General features: G+C 44.7%; 1 protein-coding gene across 1 annotated transcript in view; it reads right to left on the bottom strand.

Annotated features, from left to right (window-relative positions):
* Positions 1-5,080: 5,080 nt before the first annotated feature.
* Positions 5,081-14,633, bottom strand: part of GOSR2 (golgi SNAP receptor complex member 2) — a 13,371-nt gene continuing 3,818 nt past the window's right edge. The window contains exons 2-5 of the mRNA XM_010008873.1: positions 14,196-14,304; positions 12,657-12,789; positions 9,562-9,702; positions 5,081-5,288 (exon numbers count right to left, since the gene is read on the bottom strand). Of these exons, the coding sequence (XP_010007175.1) occupies positions 5,127-5,288; positions 9,562-9,702; positions 12,657-12,789; positions 14,196-14,304 (545 nt within the window). The 3' untranslated portion in view covers positions 5,081-5,126. The remainder of the gene's footprint in view (positions 5,289-9,561; positions 9,703-12,656; positions 12,790-14,195; positions 14,305-14,633) is intronic.

Genomic DNA, 14,633 nt, shown 5'->3' with positions numbered 1-14,633 from the left:
ATATACAATCAGTTCACAATAGATTTTTCCTTCCTTTCAAATGGGGTAACGTGTTCAGCCTTCACCTGTCGAGGCAGTTTTCTCTTTTCTTTTACACTATCCTGCTGGAGGGTGGAGGCAACTACACCTCAGCAAGAAATCCTGATTCTGACAGCAGCAACACCACATTCCTGTTACCATTCCTGATCCTGATAATGCTGTTCTTCCTCATCTGTGGTCAAATAAATCCCGAATGTCCATGGTCTCAAGCTCACGTTAAGTATAAGCACAGGGGTGTATCCTGATCTGAAAGGTTTAAATCTTTCCACCATGTTTATGCATGAAAATAAAGTATGTAGAGAAAGGGAATAGAGCTAGGATGTAGATAATGGGAGAATTCACCAAATTCAGGGGATAACAGGAGAAAGATCAAAATAGGATGCCAAGAGATCAGATCACTAACTATAAAAAGGCATCTCTGATTTCTGTGTCCCATTGCATTAACTCCTTCAGTTGAAGAAAGGCCTGTACCTCAAATGAGTTGGATTGTTGGTAGTTCTACATTAGTACAGCCTGTTTTCTGTGGTTTGTCCCTGGGCTTGTGATATTATTTGACTATCATTCAAATTCAGCATAGATATTGCAAAACCAACAACAACAAAACCCACAACAACCTCTGCTTCCACTATACAAATACAGGATAGAAACCCCTCAGTCCTTTTGTGGTTCGAGTGACCCTGGCAGGGTGTTGAACACCTCTAAGAGAATCTAGAGAGAAGGTCCTTCAGACCCTGGAAGTCCCAGGAGGGTCAGAGCAGGGAGGGCTCGATATTCCCCCACTTGCTGCCATCCTCTATCAAACCCAGGAGAACTGGCAGCTCAGCCCTTGTCCTTCCTGTTCCTCCTTCCTTGCTGCTTGTGCTTGGAGATCCTTCGGTTGGTCCGGTGCTCTCCAGAATCCAACTCCAGCTGGTGCTGCCAGGAGCTGTGGAGCCCTCTCCTGAAGCAGCCTTGCTACAAGGGACCCTCACCCACTTCTTCCTGCCACCAGCCAGGTGGGGTTTGTGGAGATTGGGATCTCAGGGGAGAGATCGGTTCTTTCCCCCACATGTTCCTCCATTTCCACGGTTGTAGGAAATTCCTGCCTGTTCCCATTTCCAGCCCTTCAGTCTCTCTTCTTTATTCCCCTTCTATCTTCCCTTGGGAAGGTGGAGGGGGGGAAATAGGGAGAAATTCTGCCTTCCACTTTGTGGTTCACCCTGTGTTGGAACCAGGACAATCCCCACAAACTCCTAAGGTTGGACCTCATGCAATCTAATTAGCTGAGCAACAAATATTGCTCAACCCTTCTTGGTCATTCAAGAGACTGGACTTGGCTGTACAGGTGGATATTTCCACCATCAGACCAGACTGGTCATCTTTTTGGATGCTAGCTACACTGGATGGTCCTCCTGGGGCAGTGTCCTCTGGTATCCTCATTTTAAGAGAGATACAACAGGCCTTTTGGGAACTGGACCACATGTATTAAACACCATCGATGCAAAAATATTTGCCAACTGTGGCCAGGCAAAGGTGAGAGATATTAACTCCCTTATTGTCATTATTAGCAAACTTAAGTAATTTTCATCATGAAATTCGAAGATTATAGAAGCCTTTAGAATTTATAATTAATGTTCTAGGCCTAGTATAAAACTTGCTAACTAAGTTGCCAACATTTTAATGGTTAACCTTTATTGTTTGATCTAACTACAAGTAGTAAATTTCATTTTTAAGATTCCTTTTGCATTCCAACTTCTGTTCCAACCTCCCTACAATTGGACTTTGCTTGTGCCTCTACTTTAAGGAGTTAAGATCCCAGTGTTATATGCAATAAATCTCAATCTCTGCATATATGTCTTGTCTCCCATTCAGGACACCCTCCTGTGTTTCCTCCTGGCTCCACCCTCCCCACTTCCCAAGAGCCAGAATTGTGCCCCCTGGCACTGCTTCCCCCTCAGGGGGGCACCTGCCACCACACATTCCTGCGTGGGCAAATAGTGGGAAAGGCTGCAGGAGACTATCACCCAGCTGCCCTCTCTAGTGTCCCCTTCCCTGTGGCCAGTGGCTTTGGTTCCTTTTACTCCCCCTGCATTTATCCTCCTGCCCGCTCCTGTTTCAGTGCCAACTGAGCTTTGGCTTTGACCCTTGAGGAACATCCATCCACTCCTCCTGGAAGCCCAGCCCTGCTTCCACTTCCAGTGACCTTCCCTGTCACAGCGAGCTCAGGCAGGGGCTCCTCGTTTGGCCAAACCAGTTCTGCCTCAATATAGAGTACAGGGTTTGCCCAGCTTGGTGAAGGATTTGGGCACCTTACATGTTAGTCGAGGCAAAACAACTTCATTTTGATTGAAAAATCTTTATTCACATCACATGAATCGTATCACATCCCACCCTTTGCCCTTTATGCATAAAATACTGGTAAAAAGGTTTTTTCCAGAGGCAAGTTCATTTCCACAGTGTCCTCTCAGGAGGGAGAGTTCATCCCACAGCCGGAACACTTGCTGTGCCACCCAAGTTCAGAAGCAGAACAGCTTTGCCAAAGAAAACTGAGTCTTTAGGAAGAGAAGAAGCTTTAGAGAGCTACAGCAGCAATGTCTGTGAAGTCACCAGGGTCTCAGCTGTCTCCTGTCAGCTGGGATCTCGACCTTGCCTGTGCTCTTTCTGGTGCACACTGTGATGACAAGAGGCTTTGAGGGCTTTGTGAATAATTTTGGACTTAACATGTAGCACAAACTTCAAGTTGCATGTCATCAAATCCAGGTTCCCAAGTGGTTCTCTCAAGCCCCGTATCTCACCTTTAGACACAGTGACCAACAAGGACACTTTGCTTACAAAAAGGAAATTAACCTGCACAAGAACAAGGAGATTCTGCAAGGGCAAAATAAATTAACACAAAACATGTATTAAAATGCCAAGCTAGTCTCAACATTAGAAAAAAATCCATTCCCAATTATTTTAGGGCTGAAAAAGGAAACAAATTGGCTCAAGTCCCACCTTGGTGTAAGACAAATCCTGCTACACCAGGTCACAACTCTATCAACTAAACTGTCAAATTCCATCCTTTAAACTAAACTATGAAGTTGAAAAATCAAAGTGGAATTGGACTAGTTTATCAGAAAGATATTTGCCAGTGATCCCTTAGGAGGTGCCCAAGGGATCTGAGAGACAATCTCATCTATCAGATTTCATATTTAACATAAATTTGATAGATTTGAGATTCAGTTTAAAGAAACAGTAAGACATGATCTATCACTGCAGATTTCCTCTTTTCCTTTTAATTCCCTAGTTCCTCAAATGAAAACCAGTTTTCGGTCTGCTCATGTGTTTCCTTGGGAAAGCCCAGCAGACCAAGGAACACAAAGCACATCAAACACTCCAGAAGCATCAGACACACTGAGGAGCACAAAACAGTCGGAAGGTGGGGAGCTGCCAAGCCTGTGATCCAAGTGGGAGCTCTAAAGCTTTGCCTCAGCACACGGGGCACTGGGTCCTTTTGTTATGCAACTATAAACAAGAACAGCTAAAGCCCTTTTCACTTGCCCGTATTAACTGAAATTCACTTTTTTACAGTTATTGGTGTCATTTATACAAAATTGCAACAGGCTACATAAAAAAGCAAAGCTTATTTCAGTAAAGAAAGGACACAGAATTTGTCATCTGTTACTAACTAGAAGACCCACAACCATTCCACACAGAAACAAATGAAGAAGTCACCAGGATTATGCCACATCATCTGAATATGACACTACTGTGCCATCATCAGACATCCAGAAATGCTCCAGAGTTGTACACAAACAGGGAGAGGAATGTATCTGAAAGGTTGATTGAGATGGATTATGCCCAGGAACTCAGGATGGCCATTCCCGAAGAGCCCCTGCAGCTTGCAGGGGAAGGAGTGTCATATTTAAACAATGAGGCATTTCAGAAGAGTGAATGTTTAACTGTGGACAGACACCTACAACCATGGAGACATATCTAAGCTGTCAGTTCTGGGAGGTGACAAGCATGAGGTCTCTCACAGGAATTCTGCAGGTAGAAAGGGTAGAACAAGGGACACCCTAAGGATGAGGGACGTTTGCCATCCCAAGGCACCTAACTTCAGGAAACTTCTAATAACTGATGTGAAATGAGAGGACTGTTGCCCTGATCCCATTGTTATTCCGAATGTAAGGAATCGTGGAGAGCCTGTCCCAGCTCCATGAACATAGAAACCACAAACCTGAAGGTGAGGACAGCCTGCATTTGCCCGCTCCATCAATCCAAAACACACCAGTTGCAGAGCATAAAATCCCAACCAGCCCTCTTAGGAAATGAAGTCAACTCACCAAAACATGACGTGCAGGAGCACCACAAATGCCAAAGGTTTTGAGAGGCTGGGTTTGGAACTAGGCACAGTGAGATGACACAGGCCTGATGTAGAGCAGTCAGCTTCCACTGGGAAGCAGCAGGACATAAAAAGGTACCAAAACATACCTCAGGTAAGAGGAGAGGCCTTTCAGCCTAAACCAGGAAGATTTGTGCTGGTTAATATTGTATGAGTAAACAAAAAAGTCAGCTGAGGTTCCTCCTGTGCTTGTAGCCCCCCTCCCACAAACCCTCCTCCCTCCAGGCAGAACAGTGAGTTTGCTGTTGCAAACCCTGCATCTCCTGCCTCCTTTTGTACATGTACCCCATAGGACAATGCAGAATTCTCCTCAGTGGCAGTCCTGCCTTTCAAAATACAGTGACCATGGTCACGTCTAGTTCACAACATCTTGGGCTCTGCCTTTGCATCCTCTTACCCCTGTCTACCCAAAAGGACACTCCTACCTTGCAATACAGGCGGGCAAAATTTTCACTTCTGCTTCATATTTAACCAGATTCTTAAACTTGCAGACAACAAGATGAGAGCAGTAAAGGCTCAGGGTATTATTATAGGGTCTTTCTCTACAGTGTCCACAGACACTGATGTGTTTTCCACATCACAGTGTGTCCAAGTGTGATTTGTAAACTCTGAAGTTGCCAGGAGGGGTTCGTCCAAAGCAGCACTCGGAGGAAAGGACACTTTGGAGGACAGTCCAGTCCATCTTGCTCCAAAAGACCATCTCCCCCAGCAGAAGTTCGGTAACTCATGTCAGGTACTGCACGACGAGAAACATAATCACACAAGTCAAAATCATCCCCCCAATCATGAAGTATTTATCTTGAAAGGCTCGCTTCTCAATCAGCCGCATGACTGTGTTGGACAAGCCCAACATGTTGGCAACATCCAGGATCTTCTTGTGAGTACCCTAAGAATACAACAACAGCAAAGAAACAATTAACCTCATGGTCCAACACTTCTTATTCCACAGTCTAAGGATATTTCATCATGGATTGCAAGTGATGAATTCTTATCGATGGAACTTGGTATCAGGCAATAGTTCCTACAATGCAGGAGGAGATGGTCACAGGACTCTGTAATTAACTTGATGTTGCGACTAATTAATTGACACACATGAACAGGAATGTGGTTAAACATACAAAACAATCTGTCTGGCCAATGACATCATAAAGAGCATCAGAGAAAATGCAACCTCCCCAGAGGCACTGAGAGTTTTTCTGGTCCTTTTCCAGACACAGTCTACCAAGAGTTAGAAGCTTCTTGATCAGAGAACCTTTCTTTCAGAACTTCTCTCCTGTTGAAGAACAGTTTGCACCAACAAGAAATTGGAAAGAAGGTCCAGAAGCTTGTAATGCTCATGGTAAAGTGCAATGAAAAGGTGTTAATGTAATTTCAAGAAACCCTTCTGAAGAAAAGCACTGAATCATAGAATGGTTTGGGTTGGAAGGGAACCTTTAAGGTCTCTTGGGAGGAGATTGTCCTGCTCTGCTCTGGTGCAGCCTCACCTTGGGCACTGCCTGCAGGTTTGGGCACCACAATATAAGAAGGACATCAAGGTATTGGAGAGTGTCCAAAGGAGAGAGAAGAAGGGGAAGGGTCTGGAAGGGATGACTTAAGAGGAGTGGCTGAGGTCACTGGGATTGTTCAGACTGGAGAAGAGGAGGCTGAGGGGTCACCTCATGGCAGTCTGTGGTTCCTCAGGAGTGGAAGAAATGGGGCAGGTCCTGATCTCTTCACTCCTTTGACCAGTGACAGGACTGGGGGAAATGGCAGGAAGCTGAAGCAGGGGAAATTTTTCATCCAGAGGGTGGTTGAGCACTGAAACCAGCTCCCCAGGGCAGTGGTCACAGCACCAAGCCTGCCTGAGTTCAAGAAGCCTTTGGATGATGCTCTCAGGCACATGGGGTGATTCTTGGGGTGCCCTGCACAGAGACAGTAGTTGGACTCGATGGTCCCTTCCAATTCAGTATATTATCATGCTATGATTTTTAAAGTTATCCAGTTCAACCCCCCTGCAGTGAGCAGGGACACCTTCAACTCTGTCAGGATGCTCAGAGCCCCATCCAACCTGACTTTGAATGGTCCCAGGGATGGGGAATGTACCACCTCTCTGGGCAACCTGGGCCAGTGTCTTACCATCCTCACTGTAAAAAAATTTCTTCCTTCAACATGCCTGAACCTACTGTCCTTCAGTTTGAAACCACCACCCCTTGTCCTGTCCCTGCAGACCCGGCTACACAGTCCCCCACTGCAGGAAGGCTCACACCTCAGCTTTGTTTCACTGCTGAAGCAGTTGATATGATTAAGAATGTGGATCCCACCAGTTCCCACATGAGCAGGAAGGACATCACAGATGAACAGGGTGAGCTGCAGACTGGAGGTACCAGGAACTGAGCTTGAGGAGTCACTTGGGCTGTATGGCATGAACTCCTACTGTACTTGAGGGCAACAAAGGAAACTGAAATATGGGCAGGTAGGTGAACTCTGGGCACAGGTTAGAGCTGGAAGGGAAGGAGGGAGAGAACTCATAGGTGCAGTGACGGTGGTACAGGCAGGTGAGAAGGACCCTTCTGGAGAAGCTAGACAAATGGGTAGCAGAGTGATGGGCAGGCAGAGGTCCTGCCCCAAGCATCTCAGCTCCCAGCACATGGTCAGGCTCTGGCCAGGACCAGCCCCCATCCTACCTACGAGTGCACCAAGGTGGGCACTGCTGGAGAGCAGCCCAGTTACATCCTGGTGGTAAGAGTGGACCTGTCCTCTCAAACTGACTTCTGGGTGCAAGTCCTTCACAGAACACCCTGCCTCAGAAAGTAGCAAGACTAAAGTTATTTCTTGTCTGAGCAAGGTCAAGATTCCCACCACAATGCTCTACTACCATGCTTTAAAAGGAAAACTCTCTAGTTCCTGTTGTCTCAGTCCACCAGATCTTTGGTACCAAAAAAATAAAAAGGTGAAATTTGGGAGCTGAGTAGCAACTTGACTTAAGATCAGAAAAGCTCTCTGAGGACTGATTTGCAAGACCAAATTAGGTAACTAGTTTCTTCTGTAGAAGGCTGGGTAGGTATTCAGGCCCTTTGCTGAAATCACTTTATGTCTCTGCTAATAAAACACCAGCACATTTTTCACCTTTATCTCATACAGCTCACATTAAATCCCTTGATCCTGTGCTCTCAAGTTCAGCATTTTTCCTGTCCCTGGAACAATCTTTTCACTTCAGAACAAAACAAAACCTTGCTTGGAAAAGAGAAACAAAAAAAAATAAAAATGAAGCCTTAAAATTAAAGCAAACAATAAAAAATTGAAGACTGTTCAATTCTTGCTGTCCGTGAACAGTGGAACAACTAGAACAATTAAAGCCTTGTGGCAGTTTGAGAAGACTTGGTTCACATTTGTCTGTTTGCATCCAACATCCAAGAAGAAACCTAGATTAACATGTTGCGAACTAGCCCATTTGTCTTGGCAAGCTCTATCTATGCTAGCTGCTTCTGCCAGATTGGTAAATGGGCAACAAAGCCTTTGATAGTGTAAGAAAAGCTTAGAGGAAAGGAACATAAACAGATCCACTAGTGAGAATAAATATCTCCTGAAAACTAATGAACATGAAGGGCCCAAAAGAAGAGGCTATCAGCAGCAGTGGGCAGAGACCCTCCAACAACTTTACTATTACAGTTCTGACCTGAAGGATCCTTGACTGGCCACCCACTGGCAGCTGAGGCCAGGCATGCCTACATTTGCAAATCCCATGATGATGGGAAGATGATGCAGCCCATCATGATCTGACAGGAATCCAGGCAATTGATTGCAATCTAACTAGTGAAAGAATCAAGACAAGAATGCTGTCACCAGCAAGAAACAGTATTTCCTCCCAGTCTCTCTCAGGCAGCAGTGTTTCTATATCGCATTTGTACATGGTTAAGTTCTCCTCATCCGTCATGTTTGCACTTCCTTCTCAGGAACCCTCCAGAAACCAAGTGCTTCAGAGACTACCTTGAATCAGTGATTTCCAGCTCAGCTCCTTGTGTGAAGCACAGGTTCACTCAGGCATTTGAATGACTGGATGCTCCAAACCAACATGATCAGCCACCAAGGCTCTCCAGTGCTGAACACAGGACAAACATCCTCTACCCCTGTACCCAATGGTGGTCCTGACCAGTGCTTTGGAAATACCAGCTAGCCTGGACCTTTGTGATGGGGATAGGAAGGACCTGGCTTGTGAACTGCAAGAGACATAAGGATTAAAATAAGAGCCTTGCAACTCTGTCCAGTGAAGACACTAGTTCTGGTAATCCTAGGAAGAGGTACCATGGTACTAGGAGTTGCTCCAGCAAAACGCCTGTGGACCACAAGCGTGAGACCCCTGTGAGTGTGCCATGACTGCCTCTAGAGGCAGTGAAACCTCCTCTGCAATCCACAGGCCTTGAGCTGTGATTCACCTGATCAAATGCAGGGTCAAAAATGCCTCAGTCCTCTGGCAGATACCTCCCAAAACTAAGCAGACATTAGTCATCCCAATCAGAAGATGGATGCAACAGCAAAAGGGATTCCCTCACATTTTGCAGAAATCCAGTTTTTTCCCATCACACAATTTTTCTTTAAAAATCTTCTGTACCTTTAAGGTAGTTATCAAAATTTAACACCAGTCTGAATGGTTTTTAAAAGACAAATAGTTGCTACTAAGGGACATGAAGAAACACAGCTGTCATTAGCAGTATCCAGGGAGAGAATATTCCTGAGGTGCATTAGATCTGAGACACTATTACCCTGATTACTAACTGTAGGCACAAGTACTTTATTCCAGCCTTGTGATTGCTCTGAGTGTTGTTCATCTGAATCAACACCTGTCTTCCAACCAGCCATTATTTCCCATGCTCCACTTGAACAAAAACCTCCAAAGAAATAAACAAACCAACCAAGCATAATGGAACAAAACATAACATTGAGCATTCCAGATAGCAACTACTGTGCAGGTGAAGGTGCTAGGCCATCCAGCCACAAAAGAGCTTAAAGATGTTCCTAGCAAGATGATAAAATGTAAAGATGTCAGGTTTATAGGCCTTTCCCAGCGTGCTCAGGGTGAAGCAGTGAACTGAAACAGACCCACATATTTATTTACGTAGCTTAGTCACCATCAATGCCAAAAAAAAATGTGGGGTCTTCTTGGTAAAAAATTATGCCCCCACCTTTAATGTCACTCTCTGGTCCCTCAGGCCCTGCAGGATGTTGGTCCCACTGCCAATAAGATCATCCATGCCACGATGGGCATTCTGGAGGGATTCGTTAAACTGCAAAGTTTCGTCGATCGGGATGGTGGTGTCAGAGTCCTGTGGGGGAAAGGCAGGGTCTTGGTTACCTGCTCATGACACTGCCCAACACAGACAGAACCAGAACAAGAACATGCAGAAACAAATCTTGACAGGACTTGAAAGATTATGTTTGAAATGGGTTTTTTTCACAAGGATATAAATATAACTAAATTTGAATGAAAAAAAGTCATTTAGAGAAGCCCACAGGAAGGAAGCCCAAAGGCAAAGCTGATCAGCTGCTCAACTGCAATGAGATCTTGGAGGAGAAAATGCCAGATTACAAGCGGACAGTTTTTAATAATCTCAGTTTATGACATGGGCAGGAAAGGATATTGCAAGAGAGAATAACAAAACTAACAGATGTTTAACAAGGAGTAATTCATCACTGCAAGTGATGCATCATTCTGAGTTGCATCACTGCAGCTTTTGAAAGATTTAATACCATGTTCGTAAGTGACAAAAGTCTGGCAAAACACAGTGTCCAGGACACAACACTCTAGAAACTCCTGCTTACAAGATACAAATTTCTGGTGGTGAGGGCAAGGAGATGTGAACTGAGTTCACTGAGGGCCTGACTCACTTGCCACCCAGGCCTCATACAAATAGAAAACTAACATTGTTCTAGAAAAGCTGCATTAGTGTCCTGGTTTGAGCCAGGATGAAGCCAATTTTCCTTTTACTGATTATTCTTCCTTCAGTAAGATTTCTTTTAACTAGTAGTAGAGCATTCCAATTAAGGCTGATAACACTGGCACGTGTTTCTAACTGCTGGGGCAAGGTGGCACCTTCACTCTGCCGGCTCAGACACTACGGGGAGATCTACGACCCCCCTGTAAGCGGCTGAGTTAGACAGACAGCAAAACTGGCCAGAGATATTCCATTCCATGGAGCTACGTAAGCTCAGAGGAAGGTCAGAGATCACAGAAGACAACTTCCTTCCTGCTTCTTCTTCCCTTCTCTTCTGTCCATGACTGGCGTCTGGGGAGGACTCCGTCCATCCCTCACCGTGGATCCCCAGGCTCCAGCTCTCCTGGCCCTCATCACTCTCTGCTTTTCTCCAGCAGCTCTGGAATTCTTTGGGACTGTTCCCAGCTCAGGAGATGCTGTGGGAGTTGCTGGGGGTGGGGGGAGGCGAGAGGCTTTTGCACATACCTGAACATATTTGTATGTAATTGTATCTATTTTCTTATATCATTAGTGTTTAATTAAAGCTGTGTAGTTTAGTTTTCAATCCAGCCAAGTCTCTCTCTTTTTCTCTCTCTCCTTCCCTACCAGGGTGGGAGGGGATCGAGAGCATTGTTGTTGATCCTGAGTCAAACAGTGACAATTAGCTCAATTAGAAACTGGGAATCTTGACATGGAAATAACTGGATAGAATTCTGTAACTGGGTTTGTACAAGAGGTCAAAGGATGCAGATCACTTGTGTCTTTCAGAGGCTGCCAGGTTAATCTTCTCTGGACACCATTCCACCAAAAGAGTCATGGTAACAGCTCATCACTCTCAGTGCTTTGTTCATAAAGATAAGTGTGGACACGCTGGGTCACCTGCTCCCATGGCCCCACAATGGCAAGAGTTACTACAACACAGAACTGGTGTTTAGAGCAGAAAGTGGTTCATGCCCCGCGTGTGTCAGCTGCAGATTACAGGTGTGTAACAACACCAGCCTTGCTCTGGGGAGACTCTGGTGATTATTGTGAAAAAAACCCAACAAAACAGTTAACACAGGAACAATATGTAGGATCCAGAGTTGGGTGCTGTGTTGGGTGTTCTGCTCACTGTGACAGGCTGAGGAGCAAAGGACAGAGCTGTTGGCAGCTGCAGGGGCAGTTACTGGATGAAGAAGCCATGAGAGCACAGACATCTCTTTGATCACAGCTGAAGCACTAAGGGTGAAACAAAGGTGGTCTTAGGTGAGTCTGCAGAGCAGAAGCATCTGAATAGCCTCTATTTCAGATATTAATTAAAACTTCCAAGCAGAAGGGACTCCATTTTCTCCAGAAGGAGCTTGCAGGGGGTATTTAATACAGATTTTTGACCCTCCTCACAAGTGGACTAGATGGCATCATATTTTTTATTTGGTGTGAGGGGTTTCCTCCAAAATGGTACAAGGAAAGGCTTTAAAGGTAAGGACCACACTTATCTTTGAATTAAGCAAATTGTTGAGAACTGCTACAGCTTTCAAGAGCTGTTGTGTATGGAAGAGTGATTTGTTTAGGATGTCTCTACCAAAAAAAACACCAACAAAACCGAAAAAAAACCCCAACCAAACAAAACCAAAACAACAAAAAAAACCCCAACCATACAAAAAATGGCAAACAAAAACAAAGAAACAAAAAACCCTCAAGAAATAAAAAAAATGCTACCTTTTGAGTAACAGAAAAATGAAATCTGAAAGCAAACTATTCAGAGCAATAATTCCTCTAGGAATTTGCAATGGGGTGGACTTCCCAGTGGAGGAGCTGAAAATTAACAAGAACAGGTGGAAAGATATTCTTGTCATTAAAACTTTTGAACCACTCCCAGGTGAAAAGCAAGGGTTGCTTATTTCCCCAGTTGTGCGATTTATATTTGGACAAATTAAAGCTTGCTGATATCTACTGACAGGGTGTCTGCAAGCCAGACATTTTACAAATCTCAGGATTTGACAGACATTTGACACAAATCCAAGTAAAATGTGTACTTTGGTACCCACCTCACTGACACTTTTGAAACTGCTATATAAAATCAGGTAGAACTGCACCGAGTAAAATAGAAGCAGCAGTTTCTAGCATCTTTTACTACTCCCTCTTGACAGACCAACTTCTCCTCATGAGACAGTTGTACTTTTTCAACACATATTGTTATTCTTTTCTATCTTTATACTGTTTACATCTCACAGCAGCAAACAGAGTCATGCCTACATCTTTCTTGAAACTTCCCTGAAAGGCTGCAGCTTCTATAACACAGAGATCCAAAATTAAAGGGTATTTACATTGGTGGTGAATGTTCGTGCAAGCAGCTCTTCCCGCTGCCGCTCCTGCTGCTCCCGCACGTAGCGGCGATGCTGGAAGTTCCTCAGAGCTGTCTGCAGGTGCTGAGCATCGTACTTCAGCTGGTCAACTCGTCTAGGAAGGATCAACAACAGGAAGACATTCCCAGGGATAAATTACCATTCCTTTCTGGTGTTTTTTATATGAACGTTTACAGATTCACAGTATCAGCATGGTTGGAAAAGACCTCTAAGATTACTGAGTCCAACATCAACACAGAAAACCCCCCATGCTCCCTGGAGCACGTCCTGAAGTGCCACATGCACACGTTTCTGGAAGTCCTCCAGGGATGGTGACTCCAGCCCCTCCCTGGGCAGCCCCTTCCAGGGCCTGACCACTCTTTGGGCACAGAAATTCTTCCCAACATCCAGTCTGAACCTCCCCTTGCCCAGCTTCAGGCCGTTTGCTCTGGGCCTGTCGTTTTCCACTTTGGAGAAGAGGCGAACTCCCCCCCTTCCCCACAACCTCCTTTCAGGTAGAAGGCAGTAAGGTCTCCCCTCAGCCTCTTCTCCAACTAAACAATCCCAGTTCCCTCAGCCTTATAGGACTTGTTCTCTAGATCCTACACCAGCTTGGCTATTCTTCTGTGGACACACTCCAGCACCTCCATGTCCTTCTTGTCTAAATTAGCAGCAACAAATAATAAAGAAAGACAGCTTCTACTTCCCTAGAAGATAAAGGACATTCAATGTTAGTCTTAAATTCCAGATTTAGATCTTCTGTACCTCATTTTCCCACTACACAGGTGATTATTTAACTAGAGGCTAACAACAGAATGTGAAGCAAAATTCTTGAGCTGTCTTGGACACTCCCACAACCAGTCTCTTTAGGAATTCTAACAATATTCCTCATTTAGCACAGATTTGGAAACAGGATTTGGACAGTTTCTATTTCATGACCCTTAAATGATTAAGCTTTCGAGTTTCATTAATTGGCACCATGTTCTTAAGTTTGAGTTTTCAAAGGAGTTTAAAACTCAGTAGGCAATCACAGAATCATAGAATGGTTTGCATTGGAAGGGACCATCTTATGCCAACCCCTCTACATGGGCAAGGACACCTCCCACCAGACCAGGTTGCTCCAAGCCCCATCCAACCTGCCCTTCAACACTGCCAGGGATGGGGCAGCCACAGCTTCCCTGGGCAACCTGGGCCAGGGTCTCACCACCCTCACAGCAAAGAACTTCTTTCTAATGTTTACATATTGTACAATACAGGAGACAACTCCATTGCTCCATTGGGCTAAACCAAATGATGTCTGGAACTCCAGTGTCATGAAATCCACCCCTAAGCTTGGATCTACAAAGGCATTTTGGGACTACATGCAGGGATGTGATTTTGCCTCTGTGCCTCAATTTTGCTACTGCAGAGCACAGGCTTCAGTTACACAAACACTAAAGATTTCACTCAAATCAAAATGGCTTCAATGAATGAAAATAGTTACAAAGAATGTACTATCAGAGCAAAAAAAGGTGAACTTACAGCTTAGCATTCTGTCGCTTATTGGGAGGCTCTTTGCTGGACAGGATTTCCAGACGCTCTAAGTTGCTGAAGATACTGTCTATCCTCGCCTGGATCTCATTTTCTACTACTGCAAGGAAATAAAAATGTCATTTGATTTGAATTAAAGAACTGCAGTATGAGTGAAGGTCAAAGCTCCAAAGCATTCAAGCCGGTATTTAAGACCTGACTGATGCAAATCCTTACTGGATAAAAAAAGTTAGGTAACTGAGAACCATACATACCAAGAAAAGCCACTTCTTAACTCAGGAATTTGAGACTCTTGCCTTTATCTCCACCTCTGAGTTAGGAAAGTCCCTGTTACTTCAATATCTGGGCCCCCTTCCCTATTATCATCTCCATGTATCAGGATTTAAAGCTTTTACATTCTCCCCTGCAGCCCCTTCCTGTTTCTTCAGC

Source organism: Chaetura pelagica, unplaced genomic scaffold, assembly GCF_000747805.2.
Source record: "Chaetura pelagica isolate M959 unplaced genomic scaffold, ChaPel_1.0 scaffold542, whole genome shotgun sequence".
NCBI classification, from domain to species: Eukaryota; Metazoa; Chordata; class Aves; order Apodiformes; family Apodidae; genus Chaetura; species Chaetura pelagica.
Note: the sequence above shows the minus strand (reverse complement) of the source record. Positions and strands in the feature narration are given on the sequence as shown.